Source organism: Mirounga leonina, unplaced genomic scaffold (genome assembly GCF_011800145.1).
Source record: "Mirounga leonina isolate KUSES-001 unplaced genomic scaffold, KU_Mleo_1.0 Mir_53, whole genome shotgun sequence".
In the NCBI taxonomy this organism is placed as follows: domain Eukaryota; kingdom Metazoa; phylum Chordata; class Mammalia; order Carnivora; family Phocidae; genus Mirounga; species Mirounga leonina.
Window position 1 is genome coordinate 35,987,697 of NW_023270807.1, and position 20,059 is coordinate 36,007,755.

A 20,059-nucleotide genomic window follows, 5' to 3' on the forward strand; every position below is an offset into this window, starting at 1 on the left:
GAAACCTACGAACACAGAGAGTACACAGATGCAAGCTACAATCTCCCAGGCTTAGCCCAGGTCTACTTTTTCTTGTCCCTGTCCCCACCGCACCAGAATTTTGACTCTAATCTTGCCCACATGCCAGTAGCTTCCCCCCTCCCACAGGTTATTGTAAAAATAAAATGAAATTTTATACAAAGTGTGGAACTTCTCAGTCTACTCTCAGTACTCTCCTACTTACATTGACTGGGCTCATTTTTTGCATCTTAGCATTGCATTGGCCTCTGGTGCGAATTCCCTGTCTTTAGTATGCAGCTGATTAGCTGCTCCCTTCTCCCAAATCCATTTTCTTCTTCACAGGAAAGAGGCTGCCTCGCTAGAAACCACATTTCTCAGCCTCCCTTGCAGCAAGATATGACCATGTGCTAGTTCCCATCAACATAATATGAGTGGAAGAGATGTGGGCAACTTTGGTATCACTCACTTTCTTATGAAACTGCTTGCCCTGGGCGTCCTCTCTTGCCCCTTCTCACAAATGGAAACAGGGATTTACCCGTGACTCAGCTTTGTGTGAATGAGCAGACACCATTGGGGTTGTCAGAGTTATAAGACAGAGGAAATGTGAGTCTCTGGATGACACTATAGAGCAGAACTGCCCTACCCATCAAGTTGAAGAGAAATAAACTTGTATCTTATTTAAGTTACTATATATATATATTTTTGAAGTATAGTTGACATACAATGTTGTATCAGTTTCAGGTGTACAACATGGTGATTCAACAAGTCTATCTGTTATGCTACACTCACCAAAGTGTAGCTACCATCTGTCACCATATTTAAGTTACTATATTTTTGATCTCTTCAGTATGGAAGCTCAGCATGTACCCTAATTAATACACCTGAGCTAGGTGCACTGGGACTCTGTTCCCTGAGATTGTCCCGGTATCTACTCACCTCACCTTACTGGGGTGGGGGGACATTGCACAAAGTCTTCCTTTAAAGTTCACTTGAAGACCTTGGTTTTTATGTGGTTTTAATGTGCATAATGATTTAATTTATATGAAGCTTACAAATATTTTTTGTTATTTTCAGAAATTCTAGGATTTTTGTATTGTGTACTTGACTTTAATTGGCTGTGACTGCATACAGGTATCACATGGTTGAGCATTTCTTATTATATGTGTGTTTCTTATTGTACATGTAGAAACAAAATAAACATGTGAGTTTTGGGGGTATTGTATAATTAAAGATATATGCCATCATGATCTTCATCTCATTTTCTTTGTTAGGGATGAGGGATGATATGTCATTTAGCTATTTTTTAGTTTTACAAGAACTTAAGGGGAACTAAGAAAGGAGTCCTTACACTTGAACTCTCAGCCTCATCTGTTCTGGACCCTTCGAGTTTTGAATCCTTCTATCTGATGGCTAGAAAACAGCCTGTGGCATTATAACTTACGGAAAGGTTGCTCAGGCTGCTTTTAAATTCCACATTCAGTACTTGGGTGGCTATGTATTATTCCTGGGAAAACTACATTAGGAATAACTATAATGAAAAGATCTTAAGGATAAGATCTCATGGGGCTGGGTGGCAGGGTCTGCCTGGAGCGTCCACCGCAGAACTCACTTGCTTATTGGATCTGAATCCATCCCCACACTTTAGCTGAATACCTTCAGCAACAGCTATGTCAGAGGCTTGTCTCTTCCAACGTTCATTGCTCAAGACAGCCAGTGATGATATTATAAAGTAACAAGAAAAAAAGAAAGGACATGCAGGGAATTGGAAGCAGTGCTTACTCACCAGCTGTATGAATTGTTGCTCCAGAGCTTGGTACTCCAGAGAGCTCTTGTTGAACAGGTTGTTGGAGAAGGGCATGTTAGCGACTCGCAGACTGAAGAAGACTACCAGTTCTTGGCCCTTGGCGGCAACGGTCATAGAGTTAGTGGTGATGTACTGTAAAGCTGGATTGGGAGTGGTAGTCTCCAAGAAATGACCTGGGGTAGAAACATCCACACTGAGTCTTGGTACCTCAGAGGAGGCAGGAGTGTTAGTTAGAGCCATTATGTCTAAGTCTCTCACAATATCTTGGCTGCCTGAAGATGCAGTTGAATGTGAAATTTCCAGAGTTGACTGGCTGATGGCAGAATAGCCATCCGTGGGGTGGTTAGTTCTGGGATTAGTACTGTCTGGTCAATGGGCATTATGTCTGTGGCACTTTGATCAGTCAGAGAGAAGATGATGGATGCAGTAAAGAAAGGTAGAGTGCCTGATAGCGAAGCAGAGGCCTTAGCAGGTGAAGACCAAGAACTGTCTGTGGAAAAAGCTTCTGAGGCCAGTTAATTTTGTCCAGGTATTTTCCCCAAAGAAGAGAAAGCAAAAAAGGAAATCCAAAGTTAGACTTAAAACAATGCATTTGCATTGATTGTTTTAATGTCATATTTTTAAAGAAGAAATTGGTATAGAAAGGATAGGCAGTCCTGTGTCCAAACCTGTACTCACTTTATTCAGGCCCAAGTATTTCCAGACAGATGAGACTAAAAGACCACCAGTAACCTAAAATTTCTGCTTAGCCAGAAACAACACACCTAGGGACCAGATGGTAAAAACTGACTAGGTCACCAGGGGGTGCCAAAACACAGATGGCATTAGAATAGATTTGTATCCCACATTGCCATCTGGAACTCCCAGCCAATTAGCTATGCAGATTGGGCCCAGAAGTTTTATTCACCTTCCAATCATGCAAGCCTGCATTTTATGCATTTGGATTTTTTGGATCCGAGTTACCACATTTTGGTAGTTTTACCACTTAAAATTTAAATTATGCTTTTCCAAAATTGGATAATCTGACTGAATAACTTGCCAATTTGCAAAATGATTTTGAGAAAGTAAAGGTGTGGGTGACACATATAATTTGAACTTTATATTGGCCATACAACTTGTTAAATATTTGATAGTATTTAAGTGTTTTTTTACTTTTACATGAGAATAACTTGATAATTTCTACTGCCACTTTGCATTTCTTCCTTGGGTAAGAACACATCAAACTTCTAAAGTCTATTCTCTTTTTGGTACAAAATTAAAATCAGTAAGTATTTATGAACTAAGAAAGTAGTTATATGAGACTTTCAGATAAAGAGATTGGTGGGTTATTAAAATATTCCAATAAACCTAAATCCAGAGCCACTGACAATTTTTAAGGCATTAGGTAGATCAAAACAAGGAGCTTTCTGTGATTACTTCAGTGGCATTTTGGCAAATATGTGGGAAAGCTGGGTTGAAATCCGAATGCTAAGCATGATGAATGGACTGTCTGGATGCAGATATAATCTTTGGACTCTCAGCTAATTTACTAGAGTGCAATCACCCAAACTGAAACTCCAAGTGATAAACAGCTCTGAAAGGTGGAATCATATTACTTTTATTAGTTTCTGAAAGTAAAACCTGCTTGTTGGTGAACGTACCCAGCTTTCAGAGAAGTACCCTCCTTTCTCTCACCTGAGGAGAATGTCTGGGCATGTTCACCCATAGTTATTCAACTGTCAGAAATGATGTTTTCTAACATCCACGATCTCTCTGGATATACACCCATAGTTTTATTCAGGTCTTCATTGCCATGGGCTGAGTGTTTTCTATCTTCCCCAAATGCATACTTTGAAGCCCTAATCTCCAATGTGACAGTATTTGGAGGTGGGTCTTTGGGAGGTAATTAGGCCATGAAGGTGATCCAGCATGAATGCGATTAGTGCTCCTATAAGAGGAGACACAGAGATGATCTCTCCTTCTGCTATGTGAGGATACAGCAAGAAGGCATCCTTCTGCAAACCATAAAGAAGTGCCTCACCAGGGACCAGATCAGCTGGCAGCTTGATCTTGGGCTTCCCAGACTCCAGAACTGTGAAAAATAAATTCCTGTTGTTTAAGGCCCCCCACTCAATGGTATTTTGTTACAGGAGCCTGAGCTGACTAAGACATCCATAGAAGGATCTGGGATGAATAAATGAAAAGGTTGCAAGTACTATCAGTGATTTGATTTGACTTCTTTGTGTCATGGGGTAATGCCTATGAACCTATGTTCCTATGATGTGGTCTTTCTGCTCCTCCAGATGATAAGGGTCTGGGAAGAAGCACAATGACAGATATCTTCATTCTGCTCCTGGGCCAGCATCTTATTACTCACACTTTTGTTACTAGATAGACTTTAGCCAGATTAAAATAGTCTGCTGCCTTAATGTCACCAACCAAAAAAAGTGAATTTCTAACTCCTTCCCTTTGTGGCATTTTAAAATTAATCTTTTACATTCAAAATAAACCTAACAAAGTTCTTTCACTGATAGAACAGTTGGCTATTTAAATGTAGGGTTGCTAGGGATGTCTGGGTAGCTCAGTCGGTTAAGCATCTGCCTTTGGCTCAGGTCATGATCCCAGGGTTCTGGGATTGAGCCCTGCATTGGGCTCCCTGCTCCGAGGGAAGCCTGTTTCTCCCTCTGCCTGCCACTCCCCCTGCTTGTTCTCTTGCTCTCCCTCTGGCAAATAAATAAATGAAATCTTTTAAAAAAATAAATGTAGAGTTGCTAGATAAAGTGCAGGATTCTCAATGGAAAATACACTAAAAAATTGTTAGTTGTTTATCTGAAATTCAAATTTAGCTGGGCACCTGGTATTTTTCTTTGTTGAATCTAGCAGTCAGTCCTATTTAAGTGTGGTTTTAAAAGACTCTATTCTCTCTCGGTTTGAGATTGAAACTATTAAGGCTACGGCTAATTCTTTTGAAATAAAAATATTGTCAAACCTCATCACTACTTATAAATGTATTTTAAACAATTATGTTTTCATTTGATGTTTACGTAAAAATTAGACATGTCATCGACACAGGCCATTTCAACGTTAAGTTTTTTACACTGCAACAGAGAAGTCAAGCACTAAAAGCCAAGGCCATTTATTTTATCATGTGATATACAAAATGAGCAGATTCAAAATAACTTGACTTTTAGCTGTTATGTTACAGTGTGTGGGGGGTTCCTGTGAAGGTGTGGGGTGTGCTTCTATGTCAGTGTGCATGGTGGGGTGCTGGTTAGAATTCCAGCTGCTGGGTGTAGAAGAAATGGCTAGTTTGGCCACTTTCTGGGCAGGAGACCTATCCAAAAGCAAAGGCCACAGATAAAATGGTCTGAACCAAAGTATATGAATTCAGGTTTAGCTGAAACCCACGGTGAAGATGCTGGTAATGGGTGAAGATGGGCACAGTTGGGGCAGCCAGAGCCCTACTAGTAGCTAAAGGAAGGCAAAGCAGAAGATAAGCAAGGTGTGAGGGACAAGTACAGATGAAAGAATATTTTAAATGCTTCTAGAAAAAGATACACACACTTGTCATAAAAATCAAGTGGTTCTATTTTATGTTTAAAAATCTAAAAAGAGATTCCACAATCTCTTTTAAATATTCAAGTGGCATGACCAACAAATTGCTTAATTCTATATCAATCAAATCCATTCTTATTTATCATAACAAGAAAATTATTACTTTCCTTTTTGGCATAGTATAGAGATACGAAATAAGTGTTTATTATACATTCATTCAACAAATAAATATTGATAGCCTACTATGTGCCAAGCACTGTTTCAGGTGCTGGAATATATCAGTGAACAAAACAGATGAAAGTTCTGACCCCAAGGAATTTACTGTCTAGTGGAGGAAGACAGAAAGTAAACAAATAAACAATGGGAAATATATAGTATACCAAGTTGTGATAAGTGCTGTAGAAATAAAGTAAAGTGGGAAATGGGGTGAGAATGTTGGGTTGGCAACTTATGTAGAGTGATCACTGAGAATATAATATTTGAGCAAGACCTGAAGGAGGCAAGAGTTTAGCCATGCAGCAAATGCAAATGAGAAAGCCAAAGGAAGAAGGGTGTCTTTCATGTTTCAGTAACAGATGGCTGGGAGGGCAGCATGGCTAGAATGGAGTTCTATACTATCAATCAAATGTGAGGGTGACAAAAGATATTTTTAAACACCCAAAGTCTCAAAAATTTCCTCTGAGGCATCCCTTTCTAGGATGTTTTCACCTAAAATGATGGTAAACCAAGAAATAGGAAGAAATGGGATACTGAAAAAAACTTAGGGAAATCCCCTGAGGTGGTCAAGAGGTCTTTCAGAGAGATAGGTACTGCAGAGACAAGTATATAGAATACTTGTATCATCAAAACCTCTGCCACTGTGGTAAATTGTTTAACTTGACGGAACTACTGGAGGATGTTCTCTACAAGACAAGAGAGTAAATCCAGAGAGAGAAAGCCTGAGATCTAGGGATCAGGGAATCCAACTCAGTAGAAAGGCCAAGGAAATTCTAAGGATGATAGCAGAGGAGAGTCCCAGGTTACAGCTGTCCAAAAGGCTTAGAGAGTAGCAATCTAGAGAGAAAGAAAAGAAAGTCTCTGAAAATTGGAAGTGATAAGTTACCTGATGTGGAAAAGTATGTTGGAAAAGTCAATGGAAAGTTTGGGAATAGTTATTAAATACAAAGAAACGAAGCAAATAAAAAAAATCAAAGAAAACATTAACTCTAGGAAAACAGAAAGGAAACATAGAGCAAATAGATCAGCTGTGAATATATAATATAAATCCTAAATATTGATTTAATAATAGTCATCACCATTCTGGAAAGATGGTGGAAGCAGAAGAATGGTATTGTAGAAACATAGACCTTTATTTACAATAACAGAAAGACAATAAATGATATATAAAACTGATGACTCAAAAAATACATATTATTTAAAATTACAGGAAGAGTAAATGCCAGAAGAAATAGGTAACTGAGTTAAGAGACTAGTTTTGGTAAATGGGATTGCACAGTGGGGAGGTGTGAGATAGCAAAATGCTGTATTTGTCAAAACACTTTAATGTGACTTGACTTAAAGAAACTGATAAACATAAGTAAGTATTTCCCTGAGTTCTGTGAGCCATTATAGCAAATTATGAAATTGAGAAGGGGCTTGTGGGAACCCCTTATTTTTTATTTTTCTAAATTTTATTTCTTTTAGTAAAAATTGTATATATTTAAGGTATAGAACATGATTTGACATACATATACATAGTGAAATGATTGCAACAGTCATGTTAATTAACATATTTCCTCACATAGTTACCGTCTTTTTCTTTGTGACAAGAACACTTGAAATTTCCTGGAGTATTCAATACAGTATTATTAACTGCAGTCATCATGCTATACATTAATCTCTAGACGTATTCATCCTATATAACTGCAACTTTATATCCTTTGATAAATATCTTCCCATTTCCCCCAGGTCCTTGCCCCTGGTAACCACCAATATGCTCTCTGCTTCTAGGTATTTGAATTTTTAAGATTCCACATATAAGTATGATCATGCCGTTTTTTCTTTGTGGCTTATTTCACTCAGCATAATGTCCTCCAGGTTCATCCATGTTGTTGTAAATGGCAGAATCTCCTTTTTTAAAGCTGAATAATATTCCACTGCGCATACACACACACACACACACATCACAATTTCTTTAACCATTCATCCATTGACAGACACTTACAGCTGGTTGATCAGAAGTACAAGTGATAAGTGATAGCTTGGGACTTGCGACTGGCACCTAAAGTGGGGGGCAAGTCTTGTGGAGCTGAGAGCTTAACTTTGGGGTCTGCACCAACTCTGGCTAGTTAGTGTTATATTGAATTTTTCGATATCCAGATGATGTCTGGAGAGTTGGAGAACTGGTTGACATTGAAAACCCCTCCATACATTTGATGTTAGAAGTATTGTGAATAGAGAAATAGTTTTCCTTTTAGTAGCTAAGCCCTCAGGAACTTTGGCACCCATGAGCCCTTCTGAAAATAATTCTCTCATGATATATTCCAGCCAACTCAAAGATAAAATAGAGAACTCAGGAATGTAGAAGCTGTGGTAGAAGGTTTGAGAGTGAGACTTAAATCCACTTAAATATGGAAATCTGCCCAAGAAGCCATAAAAGTTGTGACTACAGAACCAATTTTAAACTTACGAAATGTGACAATTGTAAAATACTCACCAAACTACCAAAACTGGGATGTGGGGGAGTGAAGATGGCTGGATTATGAGTGTTTTTTTTTTTTTTAAAGATTTTTTATTTATTTATTTGAGAGAGAGAGAATGAGAGACAGAGAGCATGAGCAGGAAGAGGGTCAGAGGGAGAAGCAGACCCCCCGCTGAGCAGGGAGCCCAATGTGGGACTCGATCCCGGGACTCCAGGATCATGACCTGAGCTGAAGGCAGTCGCTTAACCAACTGAGCCACCCAGGCGCCTGGGATTATGAGTGTTTTGATAAATTTATCTTTCATAGAAGTACATCAAAAATGCCTAGTGTTGATACATATAGTATAAATGATAATAACTCCAAATTAATGTTTTAGGTAATTTTTCTTTAGGGATTTCTTAAGAATGAATATGTCATTAGGTAAGGAAATATTTATCTGAAATCCAGCAATTTCTTGCATGTCATTTCAGTTTCTTTTTCTTCTATTAAAGTCAAGTAAAATTAAATGCAGTCCATTTTATTAGGATGACATTGCAGAAAAATTCCACTTTTATAAAAGTACTTCTATCTATCCTTTTATCTTTTTAATTATATTGAGAGATATTTGAAATGATAGGTATCATTTAGTTATTTCTGAGTGGCAAAATTTTAGCATTGTTATTCACTTTCTTTCTTTCTTTTTTTTTTTTTGGTAGTTTTTTCCATCCTTTAACATTTTATTTTATTTTATTTTTTGAGAGAGAGAGAGTGCACGCATGTGGGGGGCGGTGGGGCAGAGGGAGAGAGAATTTTTTTAAAACTTTTATTTTTATTTTTATTTATTTTTAATTTTTATTTAAATTCAATTTCGTTAACATATAGTGTATTATTAGTTTCAGGGGTAGAATTTAGTGATTCATCAGTTGCATATAACACCCAGTGCTCATTGTATCAAGTGCTCTCCTTAATGCTCATCACCCAGTTATCCCACATCCCCCCACCCACCAGAGAGAGAGAATCTTAAGCAGGCTCCATGCTCAGCATGGAGCCCAACGCAGGGATCGAACTCATGACCCTGAGATCATGACCTGAGCCAAAATCAAGAGTCTGATGCTTAACTGACTGAGCCACCCAAGTGTCCCTGGTAATTACTATTTTTAAAAAGCCTACCGTTTAGTCATTCAATATAAATATACACTTACTGTTTTTCTCATTGATACAGATATTTTGTAAACCTCAGATAAAAAAATACAGCTTCATGGTTATCTGGAGTAAATGTGAAATTTCAAATGTATCTGTATTTTAAGTAAAAGTCTTGAGCAGAGCCACCAAAGAAGCAAAATACTTTACTATCAATTCTTTATTGTTATTAATAATGTTAAATAACATCTGGATTAAAATTGAAGCTGGTAAGAATCTTAAATTGTAAACCCTGGGGAACTTTGTTGTGTTTTCTTACTGTTTTAGTTAGATGTTTCTATGAGGTTATGCCTCAAAGTCTAGTCTTAGAATCTTGGGAGGCAGGATTGAGGATGGGATAGGAGGAAACTAATATTTATTTGGCACCTGTTATGTTTTAGGTACTATACATGGATATTTTAAAAAAATTCTCCATTTACTTTAAGCCGTTTTATATTTTCCCAACTGATGATACACTCTGCATTTGCTTCTTGATGTGAATTATTGGAGTCTTGAAGTATCTGACTAATTATGGCTTCTCAAATGATTTAACGGGGTAATTAAGAGAGGTAGCCCAAGGCTATAAGGATGAGTGTCCCCTCAACCAGTGGTCATCATTAGAATGAAATATCCATGTCTATGTATTCTAGCATGAGGCATTCTTCTTCCCAAAGTATCAACAAAGGCACTTTTTTTGCAGTTTGGTTTATTACACTTTTCCCTCACTTAAAAAAATGCTGAATGTGAGAGTTCTTATTAGACTTAAACTCTGCTTTATATAATATAAAAACTACAGATCTCAGAGCTGCAACACACCTGATTACTTTCTTTCTTCACTGTGAGTAACATATCTCTAGTAACTTTCAATTTAAAATCAGACCCCTACAAGGAAATTTTGAGGAGGCATTTGGAAAAATAGCCCATCTAATTCTTTCCCTCATTTGTTGGTGGCCTTAATAAAATTTTTGATTGTCTGCTCTGAAGAAATAAACATTTTGGGACAAATGAAGTAATTGTTACATGGACATGACATGCAGTGATGCTGTAGCTTTTAATAGCATGCTCATAATTCAATTCTGAATGGCTTCTGAATTATTTATTCCAAGATTATTGAAGAAGTTGTTTTTCTAGCTCTGGCTTGCAAAGTGAAATAATCAATATTTTTCTCTCTATTAATAACTTCATATGTATCTAAGGAAATAATAAAGATTAAGATAAAATAAGATGTGAATTTGGGAATGTGGAAAGCACACAAAATATTACATGGTCATTGATGACCCTCACTTTCTGTTATTCATATCCCTGTATGGTCCCTCTTACATGCATAGAAGTGACCTCTACAGAATGCTATGGAGGTAATGATTAAAAGGCTCTGGTACCCAATTTCAATGAGAAGGGAGTTTCTCCACACCACCAACCACACCACCAACCACACCCCCAGCTGGGTATAACGCAATTCACCTCAATTCTGACACCATCTATAACTACCTGGAGATAGCACCAGATTCCACATGTTAAGGGCTCAGCCCCACATGACTGTCCTCCATTTCAGATGCTATCTGTAAGCCCAGATTGTTACCTGTGCTGCCAACCCACTCGCTACATATTAGAGGCTCCCACAAACCCCTCCCCGGGTTTAATTTCCTACAGTGGCTCACAGAACTCAGGAAACCCATTTACTCACTAAATTATCAATTTATTACAAAGGATATTAAAGGATACAAATCAAGAGCCACATGAAGAGATATACACGACCAGGTCCTAAACAAAGGAGCTTCTGTCCTTGTGGAGTTTGGAGCCCAGCATGGTGGCATGTGGAAGCTTTCTGGCTCCCCAACCTGGAAGCTCTCCAAACCCCCTCCTTTGGGGTTTTTAAGGAGGCTTCACTACATAGACATGATCGATTAAATCATTGGCCACTGGTGATTGATTCAATGCCCAGTCCCTCTTTCCTCCCCAGAAATCAGGGGGTGGACTGAAATTTTCACCCCTTTATTCATGATTAGTTCCCCTGGCAACCAGCCCTCATCCTTAAGTGCCAAAAATCAACTCATCAACATAAACCTAGTTGTGGTGAATAGGGCTTGATATGAACAAGATCCTCATTTCACCTTTATGTCTCCGAAGTGATTTCAAGAACTGAGGACAAGAAGCCAAATATTATAAGAAGAGATGCTCCCATTGCCCTTATCGCTCAAAATATTCCAAGGGTTTTGGGAGCTGCAAGCCAGGGACTGTGGATGAAGACTAAATACATATGAGAAATGTTTTGGTTATCCAAATAACCAAATATATATTTCCTGTAAATCACAATATTGCAATGATGTATGATTATGAGGCTAGGTCATAAAAGATGTTACTTCTTCTGCCTTTCTCTCCTGAGTCAATTGTCCTGGAGGGAATCAGCTGCCATGTTGTGAGGACACTCAAGCAGCCATGTGGAGAGGCCCATATGAAGAAGAACTGAAGCCTTCCTGTACCTAATTTGCCAGCTGTGTAAGTCACCTTGGAAGTAGCTCCATCAGCCCCTGTCAAGTCTCTAGAGGACTGTAGTTTTAGTCTCAGGAATGACCCTAAGCCTGAACTACCCAGCTACATCATTCCTTGATTTCTGACCTACAGAAACTGGGAGAGATAATAAATGCTTGTTGCTTTAAGCCACTAAGTTGTGGAGTAATTTTCTTTGCAGCAATAGGTAATCAATACACACAGAAACCCTTAAAGACCTGAAATTGCAGGATTGTAGTTCTACCAATCTCTGACTCTGGCTTTTATCAGAATACCACAAAGAATGTTGCTTTTGGTTTAGAACAATTATTTTTAAACATGCCTTTCTTATTTTATAGGAATGCATCATAATTTACATAAGATAGGCTGAAAGATTATATCAGTATTCTGATCTGCTTTGGAGACACTAGGTTCCAACCTATTGATAGGGAAGCTTTTAGAACGGGGTATGGGTTTGTATTTATGATATGAAGAGGGGAAGAATGAGTAGAAAAGACAGAGAAAAGACAGATTATACATTCAGGAACATGGTTTCTAAGATTGGTTTTGTCACTCTGAATTGCATTTACCTAATCTAGGTTGCAAAAGGCAGCCTCCATGCCAATCAATCAACTCAGTACCCCCTTTTTCTAACAAATACTTTGTAATGCCACCTGTATGACCCTGAAGTGACCTTAATCAAGAATTTAACCTAGCTAATATGCACTTCCAAAAAAGTCAATGCATTGTTCAAACTGTGACAAAGGAGAAATAAAAGGAAAATAATTTATAATAATGCAATATGTATTTCAAAAGGCATTACAACACCATAAGACACAATAAAGCAGTTAGAAGCTTGTACTTACATGTAAATATCTATAAATACCACTGGGTTCCACAGCTACAAAGACAGATTGATTCAGCTGTTATACTGGCAACATAAATACCATGATCACCACTGTCATAAGAGAAGTGATTTTCTAAAATGATGGTTAACACTTAGTAAAGTTCAAACAAAACAAAAATACAATATCCCCTTAATTTATGTATTAGTTGCATTCCTAGAAAAGTCAGGTTAAATTAAAATTTTGCAACATATACTTTGCAAATCATACTTATGTGAAAAAAGAAGTGTCAGGAAAGGAATGTGAACCACTTAAGTGTCTTATTTTTTTTTTTAAAGATTTTATTTATTTATTTGACAGAGAGAGACAGTGAGAGAGGGAACACAAGCAGGCAGAGTAGGAGAGGGAGAAGCAGGCTCCCCGCTGAGCAGAGAGCCCGATGCGGGGCTCGATCCCAGGACCCCTGGGATCATGACCTGAGCTGAAGGCAGACGCTTAATGACTGAGCCACCCAGGCGCCCCCACTTAAGTGTCTTATTTAGTGTAACTGCCACATTATCTGATTTATATATAGGGGCCTGTGCCTTTTATTGCTTTGTAATCTGTTAGTTGCAGGATACCTATAGTAATGCAAATTATTGTTGTCTATAAAAAGGCAAAGGATTTTCATCAGGTGGAACAGAATTGCTTATTTCCCTGTGGATAGTAACCAATTTTGCATACACTGGTAAATTTATTTCCTCATTTTTTTTTTTTTTTTGGAAAGGGCACCCAGATTTGAACCATCCTCATTTTTAATTGCTGATCATGTGTTTGAATTCTCTTTCAAACTGGTCATAGCATCTTGTTTCCCCATTAGTTAATTTGCTAGGCACCATCTTTGACACATGTTCATTTTATAAATGTGTAAGAGTCATGATTTTACTTTTTAATAAAATTTTACTTTAACAGGAGATAAGGTCTAGGCTTAGAAATTAATAGGGTTTTTTCACATACATGAACGTCTAGCAAGATAAACAAAAGTCTTGTTGGAAGCAGATGAATTCTTTGTGGTTTAGTATTGTCCTCAAATTCTAGAATTTCTCTTCCCACTAAATATTAGCGATGCCCTTCCATTATTGCAGCACTAAAAGTTGCCCTTCCTCCCCAAATTTACAAAACATATCCTACAGGGCTGTACCGTGACTCATTGAGAATTACTGCTGACAATGTTGAACTTTAACTCGAGCTTTACCAGAAAATGGCTATGGTTAAGGACCCCTCATCCCAACCCTTTTGCTTTCTGAAATCTCCCCACCGTCTTTTGCTCTGGGAAAGGACTAACTGCAAAGAATCGCCTTTCCTTATAGGACTTAGGTAAGACTTGTTGTCTACTCTTTCCCATGACTCCCATAAGCCTCACAGATGACTCCCTGGTTTACCTGCCTCTTTAAAACTCCACCCCCTCTGAGACAATATGGATGGACCTAGAAGGTATTACACTAAGTGAAATAATTTAGACTGAGAAAGACAAATAGGATATTATTTCACTCGTATGTGGAACCTAAAAAAACAAAATAAATGAATACACAAAGACAAAGCAGAACCAGACCTATAAATACAGAGAACAAACTGATGGTTACCAGAGGGGAGGGATGTGGGATGTTGGGCCAAATGGGTGAAGGAAAGAGGGAGATACAGGCTTCCAGCTATGGAATGAGTAAGTCATGGGAATGAATAAAAGGCACAGTATAAAGAATACAGTCAATGGTACTGTAATAAGGATGTAACAGGACAGATGGTAGCCATGCTTGTGGTGAACACAGCATAATGTATAAACTTGTCAAATCGCTAAGTTGTGCACATGAAACTAATGTAACATTGTGTGCCAACTACACTCAAATAAAAAAACAACAACAACTCCATCCACATTTTCCTTTGAGGTATTTCTCATTAATGAATGTTCTCCCTGTTTTAACAGTGTGAATAAAATTTTGTCCTTAATTATCTGGTACATTTTATTTTACACACTGCTCTAAGCTCTAACTTTACAAATCATATGTATGTATGCATTCTTCTTTGATCTCTAAACCAATCAATCACTCCTCAGTTATTGAACACTTACTGAATTCCAGTATAAAATGGTGATTTAAACCAATCGCTAGAGATGCCTTTATGGTTATTTTGAAGGTACATTGGCTTTAAGTCAAGGACTTAAGCAGCAAACCCAGAAAAGAAATTTTCAGTTAATCTGATGATCATTTTTATAGAGAATCAGTGGAATCATTGTTTGATATTTTACTGGAATCTTGTTTTCTAACATTAAGCTTTCTGTATATTCAAGAAAGCAGGGAAGAAGAGTACAAAGTCATTGGACCTGGAATATTTGAACATTTTTTTCAATTCTGCCTTTACTTCCCTCAATCATTCATTCATTTAACAAATATATATTGTATATTGATATGTGCCAGACATTTTGCTAGTTCATAATAACAGCTCTTATTTTTTTGTTACTTGGTACATTTCAGGCACAGTTCTAAGCATTGTATACATTAACTAAATCTTCACAAGAACCCCATAAAATAAGTACTATTATAACCATTGCGCAGATTAAAACTGAGGCACAGAGAGAAGCTAAATAACTTGCCTAAGGCTGCAAGTGGTTGAGCTGGGGGTTGGAGGCACATAGTGCAGACTCCAGGCCCATCTTCCTGTTCTGCTGATGCTGGGGTGATGAACACAACAGACCCAGCACTTGTCTTCAGGGAACATTCAGTCTTCAAGCATTAACTATCTAATCACAAGTATGTCAAGTGCTGTGAGAGAGGCCACTCAGCGTGCTTTGGGAGGCATAAAAGGGAGACCTGATTTTCATTAGCTGGTAGATCTGCGTTTGTGAAATGAAGCTGGTAAGAAGACCTGCTCTCTTGGCTTTAGGGATGTGGTGAGGAGCAAAGCCAAATATGATATAAGAAAGCAAAACTTAGCAAGTGCAATTCTTCAAACCACAAGCTGTGCTCATTTGCAGAAAACAAACTGGTGTACATTGGAGATGCCAGTCTGGCTTCAGAGAGAGTCTCTTCAGAGAAGGACCTTAAGTAATTTTGATTGTGAACTGCTGAGATCAAAGCAAGTGTTACTTTTTAAAAATAAGGCACACATTTCAGTGCAAATTTGGAAAACTGTTTACTTTGCAAAAAATTTTCATAAGAATATCATAAAAATACCGAAGGTATATTTAATGAGGATTTTCTTAATTGCAATAAATATTCAACAGTTTAAATGAAAATAAGGTTGATTTTAAAGTCAAGCATGCACTTTAAAGGATGTTCAGCGACTTGGTTTTTATGCAGAGTTGTTTTTCTACTAGTCAGTGGAAGAAATGTGGTATGGATAGGAATTTTAGAGGGATGCTGCATTTTCTTTTGGGAAGGTAGGAAGTTATAAAATCACAAGTGAGTCAGACCTAAAATGGAGTATCTCTACTGGCTTGGAAATGCCTGTGCCAGGAATGCGTGTTCCCTGAGAGCAGAGCCTGGGGCTTCCATTTGGGAGCATCTTGGATAGAGCACTTTGCACATGCCCAGTAATGACTCATGTTTGGTCTGTGACTGAGAAGCCAGTCAGAGGTCAGTGAGTTGTGGTCAGTTCCTGGTGTGTGCCAAGCTCCTGAGGCAGAGAAGATGTGGTATGAAACAGGGTCTGGCCATGCCTTAAGCATATCGGGATAAAATGAGTGCTGTTCAGAGTCTATCTCTGATGTCCTAAAAAAGTTAATGTCATTTAGTTTGTGCTGGGAAACATTGTGAAAGATTGTGAAATGAGTTTAAAAGATTATTAGGTGTCTTTTCGAGAAAATACTGACCATCACCTAGCAGACCTTTGGAGGTTATGTAATTTTAGAGGGTTCTGTGCTTTTCATGGTCTTTGAGCTATTTTATAACTCTATAAGCTGTAGAAAACTAATGGTAATGCAAATAATTCTAGTCCTTAGAGATGCAGGCAAATTTTGTTTGGATGGAGATGCCCTCCTATGGAAGAGATGACTCTAAACATTCTATTTTATTGCTGGGTGGATTTTGACAAGTTTTACATCAATTTGCAAATTTGTGTAAGCATTCCTGATTGCCTATATCATGGGTTGGCAAAGTTTTTCTGAAAAGAGCCAAATAGTCAATATTTTAGGCCATATAAGTCCTGTGATCTCTATTGCAACCATTGAACTATGCTGTTATAGATCTAAAGTAGCTGTAGTAAACCAATGGGCATGGCTGGATGTGTGTGGTGAAACTGAATTTCATATAATTTTCACATGTCATAAAATGTTATAATCCTTTGGATATTTCTAACCATTTGGAAATACAAAAACCATGCTTCTCTTGCAGGCTGTACACAGAAACGGGGAGTAGGCTGGATTTGCCCCACAGGGGTGTAGTGTGCTGAACTTGGCTTATAGTTCATCTGTTCTTTGGATTCTCCTTTGAACCAGTTGTAACATCTTATTGGTTCCCTCATTAACTAATGAGTTAAATAAAATCTTTGACAATGTGTTCGCTTTATATTTGAATGAGACTCTTGATTTTACCCCTTAAAAATTTTTTTTTTTAAAGATTTATTTATTCACTTGAGAAAGAGAGAGAGAGAGAGAGCAAGCAGGGGAGGAATAGAGGGAGAGGGAGACAGACTCCTGGCTGAGCATGGAGCCCAACATGTGGCTCCACCCCAGGATCCTGAGATCATGACCTAAGCTGAAATGAAGAGTCGGATGCTCAACTGACTGAGCCACCCAGTCCCCCCTAAAAATTTTTTTTCTCTAACATTTGCCAAAGGCAGTTAATGGAATTCAATGAGTTTCTTGGAGAACATGAATCAAAAGACTGAGATTCTCTGCCCTGAGTAAATATTAGAATTCTGGGAAGTTTTCAGCACTAAATCAGTATCTGGGCCCTTTTGTAATGGAATTAAATTAGACCTTTAAGAGAGGGCCCCTACATTGGTATGCTTCAAAAACTTTTCAGGGCATTCTCATGTGCCACAAAAACCAAGTAGTTTTATTGCTATTTGACATTTTATGCCTTGGAAATTTTTTTTTTTACATATTTTATCCAAAATGATCCTCAAAAGTTTTAGTAAATATTATAAAAGGTAATTACATTGCATACAAATTGTAATTTAGTTCCTATACCAAACCAAAACTTTTCCCATTATTTGATTCAACATCAGTTACTTAAATAACAAATACAGACTTTTCTTTGGCTTTTTGTCTTGGTTCTCCCTTCTCTCCTCCCTGTGTTGTCTGCCTCTGGCCCTTTCTCTCCTGACTGTGACATTCCCACGCAGTGCAGCTAGTCAGGTGTAACAAGGAGTCTTTGTATCCAAGATAATACATATTTGTTCTTTCTCCATCTTTCCTTTTAGTAAGTCCCAGTATACGCTTTCATTTCTGGCATATTTTGTTATTGCTTTCTTTTCTCTGGGCTCATTTTTTATATCATTTATGTCTGTTAACACTCCTTTGAGAAGTGGGGTTGTACTCTATTTACAGACAATGAATCTGAGGCTGAGAAAATTTAAAAGTCCTACTCAAAATTAACTTATGACACAGCACTAAAGTTCAATTTTCTTAACATGTCCATTTGATTTCCACACAAAATTCTAAAAGTTGTTGATGTTTTCCTCTTTGCCAGGGCTTTATTCATTCATGTATGCATACTTGCATTCACTCAACAAAAATCACTGAATATCTACCATCTGCCAGGTACTTCTAAGACACGGGGCAATTGCAATGAACAAGATAAATACATTCCCTGTCTCAGTGCTTACAGTAGTTTAAAAATATGGCAATAGCTCCAACTTATTGATGACCTTCTATGTATGTATTTTATTGTACCGAAAGATCACATCCAAGTTTTAAGGTGCTATCATTCCCACTAAACAGATAAAGAAACTAAGAGCATAGAAAGATGAATAAATTCTTAACATAGAATCAGTGATGAGTACTTAATAAGGTTGGTATTGGGGCAATATACCCATGGTCTGAAGGAAAAATGGGTAGTTTAGCCAGGTGCTAGATGTAATAATATATGTTGTGAAGAGTTGGATGGAAAAGGGGTGGGGGTGGGGACATCCAATGAAGCGGTGCTGCTGAACCTTCATGAATTATATGCTATTTACAGCACAGAACAATGACCTTGCCAACTGGGGGCACACAGATTTGCTAACACATGAAATAAAACAAGAGATCAGCTTTTCACTTTTCAATAATGAATCTCTAAACCACGTAAGCCACTATTTTCCGGTCGTATAACTGTCTCAAAGTGCTGGGAGAGGTAGTCTACTGACAGTGTCACCACCCCCTTTCCATTTTGTTTAGGAAGAATCTGGAAGCTGAGATTTGTGTAATTGCTAAGCAAGGAGTCCACAGAGACCTTTCTGTGATGGAAACACAGACTGTAGAAACTTCAACTTAAGGAAAATTATGTCAGGTACACTTTAACAATCGTGAGCCTGACAATGTAGCAAAATCCTTGTTTATATTCTTATAAAATTTCATAATAAAAGAGTAATTGATTTCATTAGCAATAAACTTTTTCTCAGAAGAGCAGCTTACCCTGTTAAACCCCAGGCCCTAATGAGGCTAGTGCCGAAATTAATGAGCCAAATGGAAAAATTCAAAGACTGAAGAATCAAAGTACTTATGATAAGAAAAAAACATACTGAAGCGAGGATGAGAAATGGGAATTTGAGTCCACACTGTATTGGGGGATTAGCTCTTCGGGTTTCTACTGAAAAGTAAGTCTCACCAGGTTTCAAGCAAGACAGTTTCTGACACAGTTACACTCTTATGGAATGGTGAATTTTTAAGAAGACATACCACAAAATGAGCAAATTTGAAGGAGAAATTGGGTTCATGAATACTAAAAAGAGGATAAAATAGGTATGTATAAAAGACTAACTTATCCTGATTTAGTATTATGTATCAAATCTTATAAAATCTTTTTTTCCAGAAAAATTTAAACATAGTATCAAGGTATACCAGGAAGAGAAAACAATATACCCAAAGACACAGAAGTGGAAGAGAGCAGGGGTACCTACCCCTAAGATAGTGACTGAAATCAGTAGGGCTTGGGCAAGGGCTGGGTGTGGGTGGAGAGAGAGGAGAGTCTTGGGTGCTTCTAGGTTTCTAGTTTGGGCATTTTCCTTGGTGGTGTTTGTATTCAGTGAGGTAGAGAAGAGAGGAGGAAAAGCCTCAGCGTTTTTCATTTATAACCCATAAAATGGAGAGAATTAGTTATCCTGTGCATCTTATGGGATGGTTTAAAAATGAATTTTTTAAAAAGGCGTGAAGGGGCGCCTGGGTGGCTCAGTTGGTTGTGTCTGACTCTTGATTTTTGGCTCAGGTCATGATCTCAAGGGTTGTGAGATGGAGCCCCACGCCACGCCCTGTGCTTGGTGTGGAGCCTGCTTAAGATTCTCTCTCTCCCTCTCCCTCTGCCCCGTCCCGCTCTCTCTCATGCGCGCTCACAAAACAAAACAAAACAAAACAAAACAAAACAAAACAAAACAAAACA

General features: G+C 37.9%; 1 protein-coding gene across 1 annotated transcript in view; it reads right to left on the reverse strand.

The window, feature by feature from the left end:
• IMPG1 (interphotoreceptor matrix proteoglycan 1) overlaps positions 1-20,059 on the reverse strand; it is a 128,274-nt gene that overhangs the window by 25,869 nt on the left and 82,346 nt on the right. The window contains 2 exon segments of the mRNA XM_034991000.1: positions 1,784-2,145; positions 2,148-2,294. Of these exon segments, the coding sequence (XP_034846891.1) occupies positions 1,784-2,145; positions 2,148-2,294 (509 nt within the window).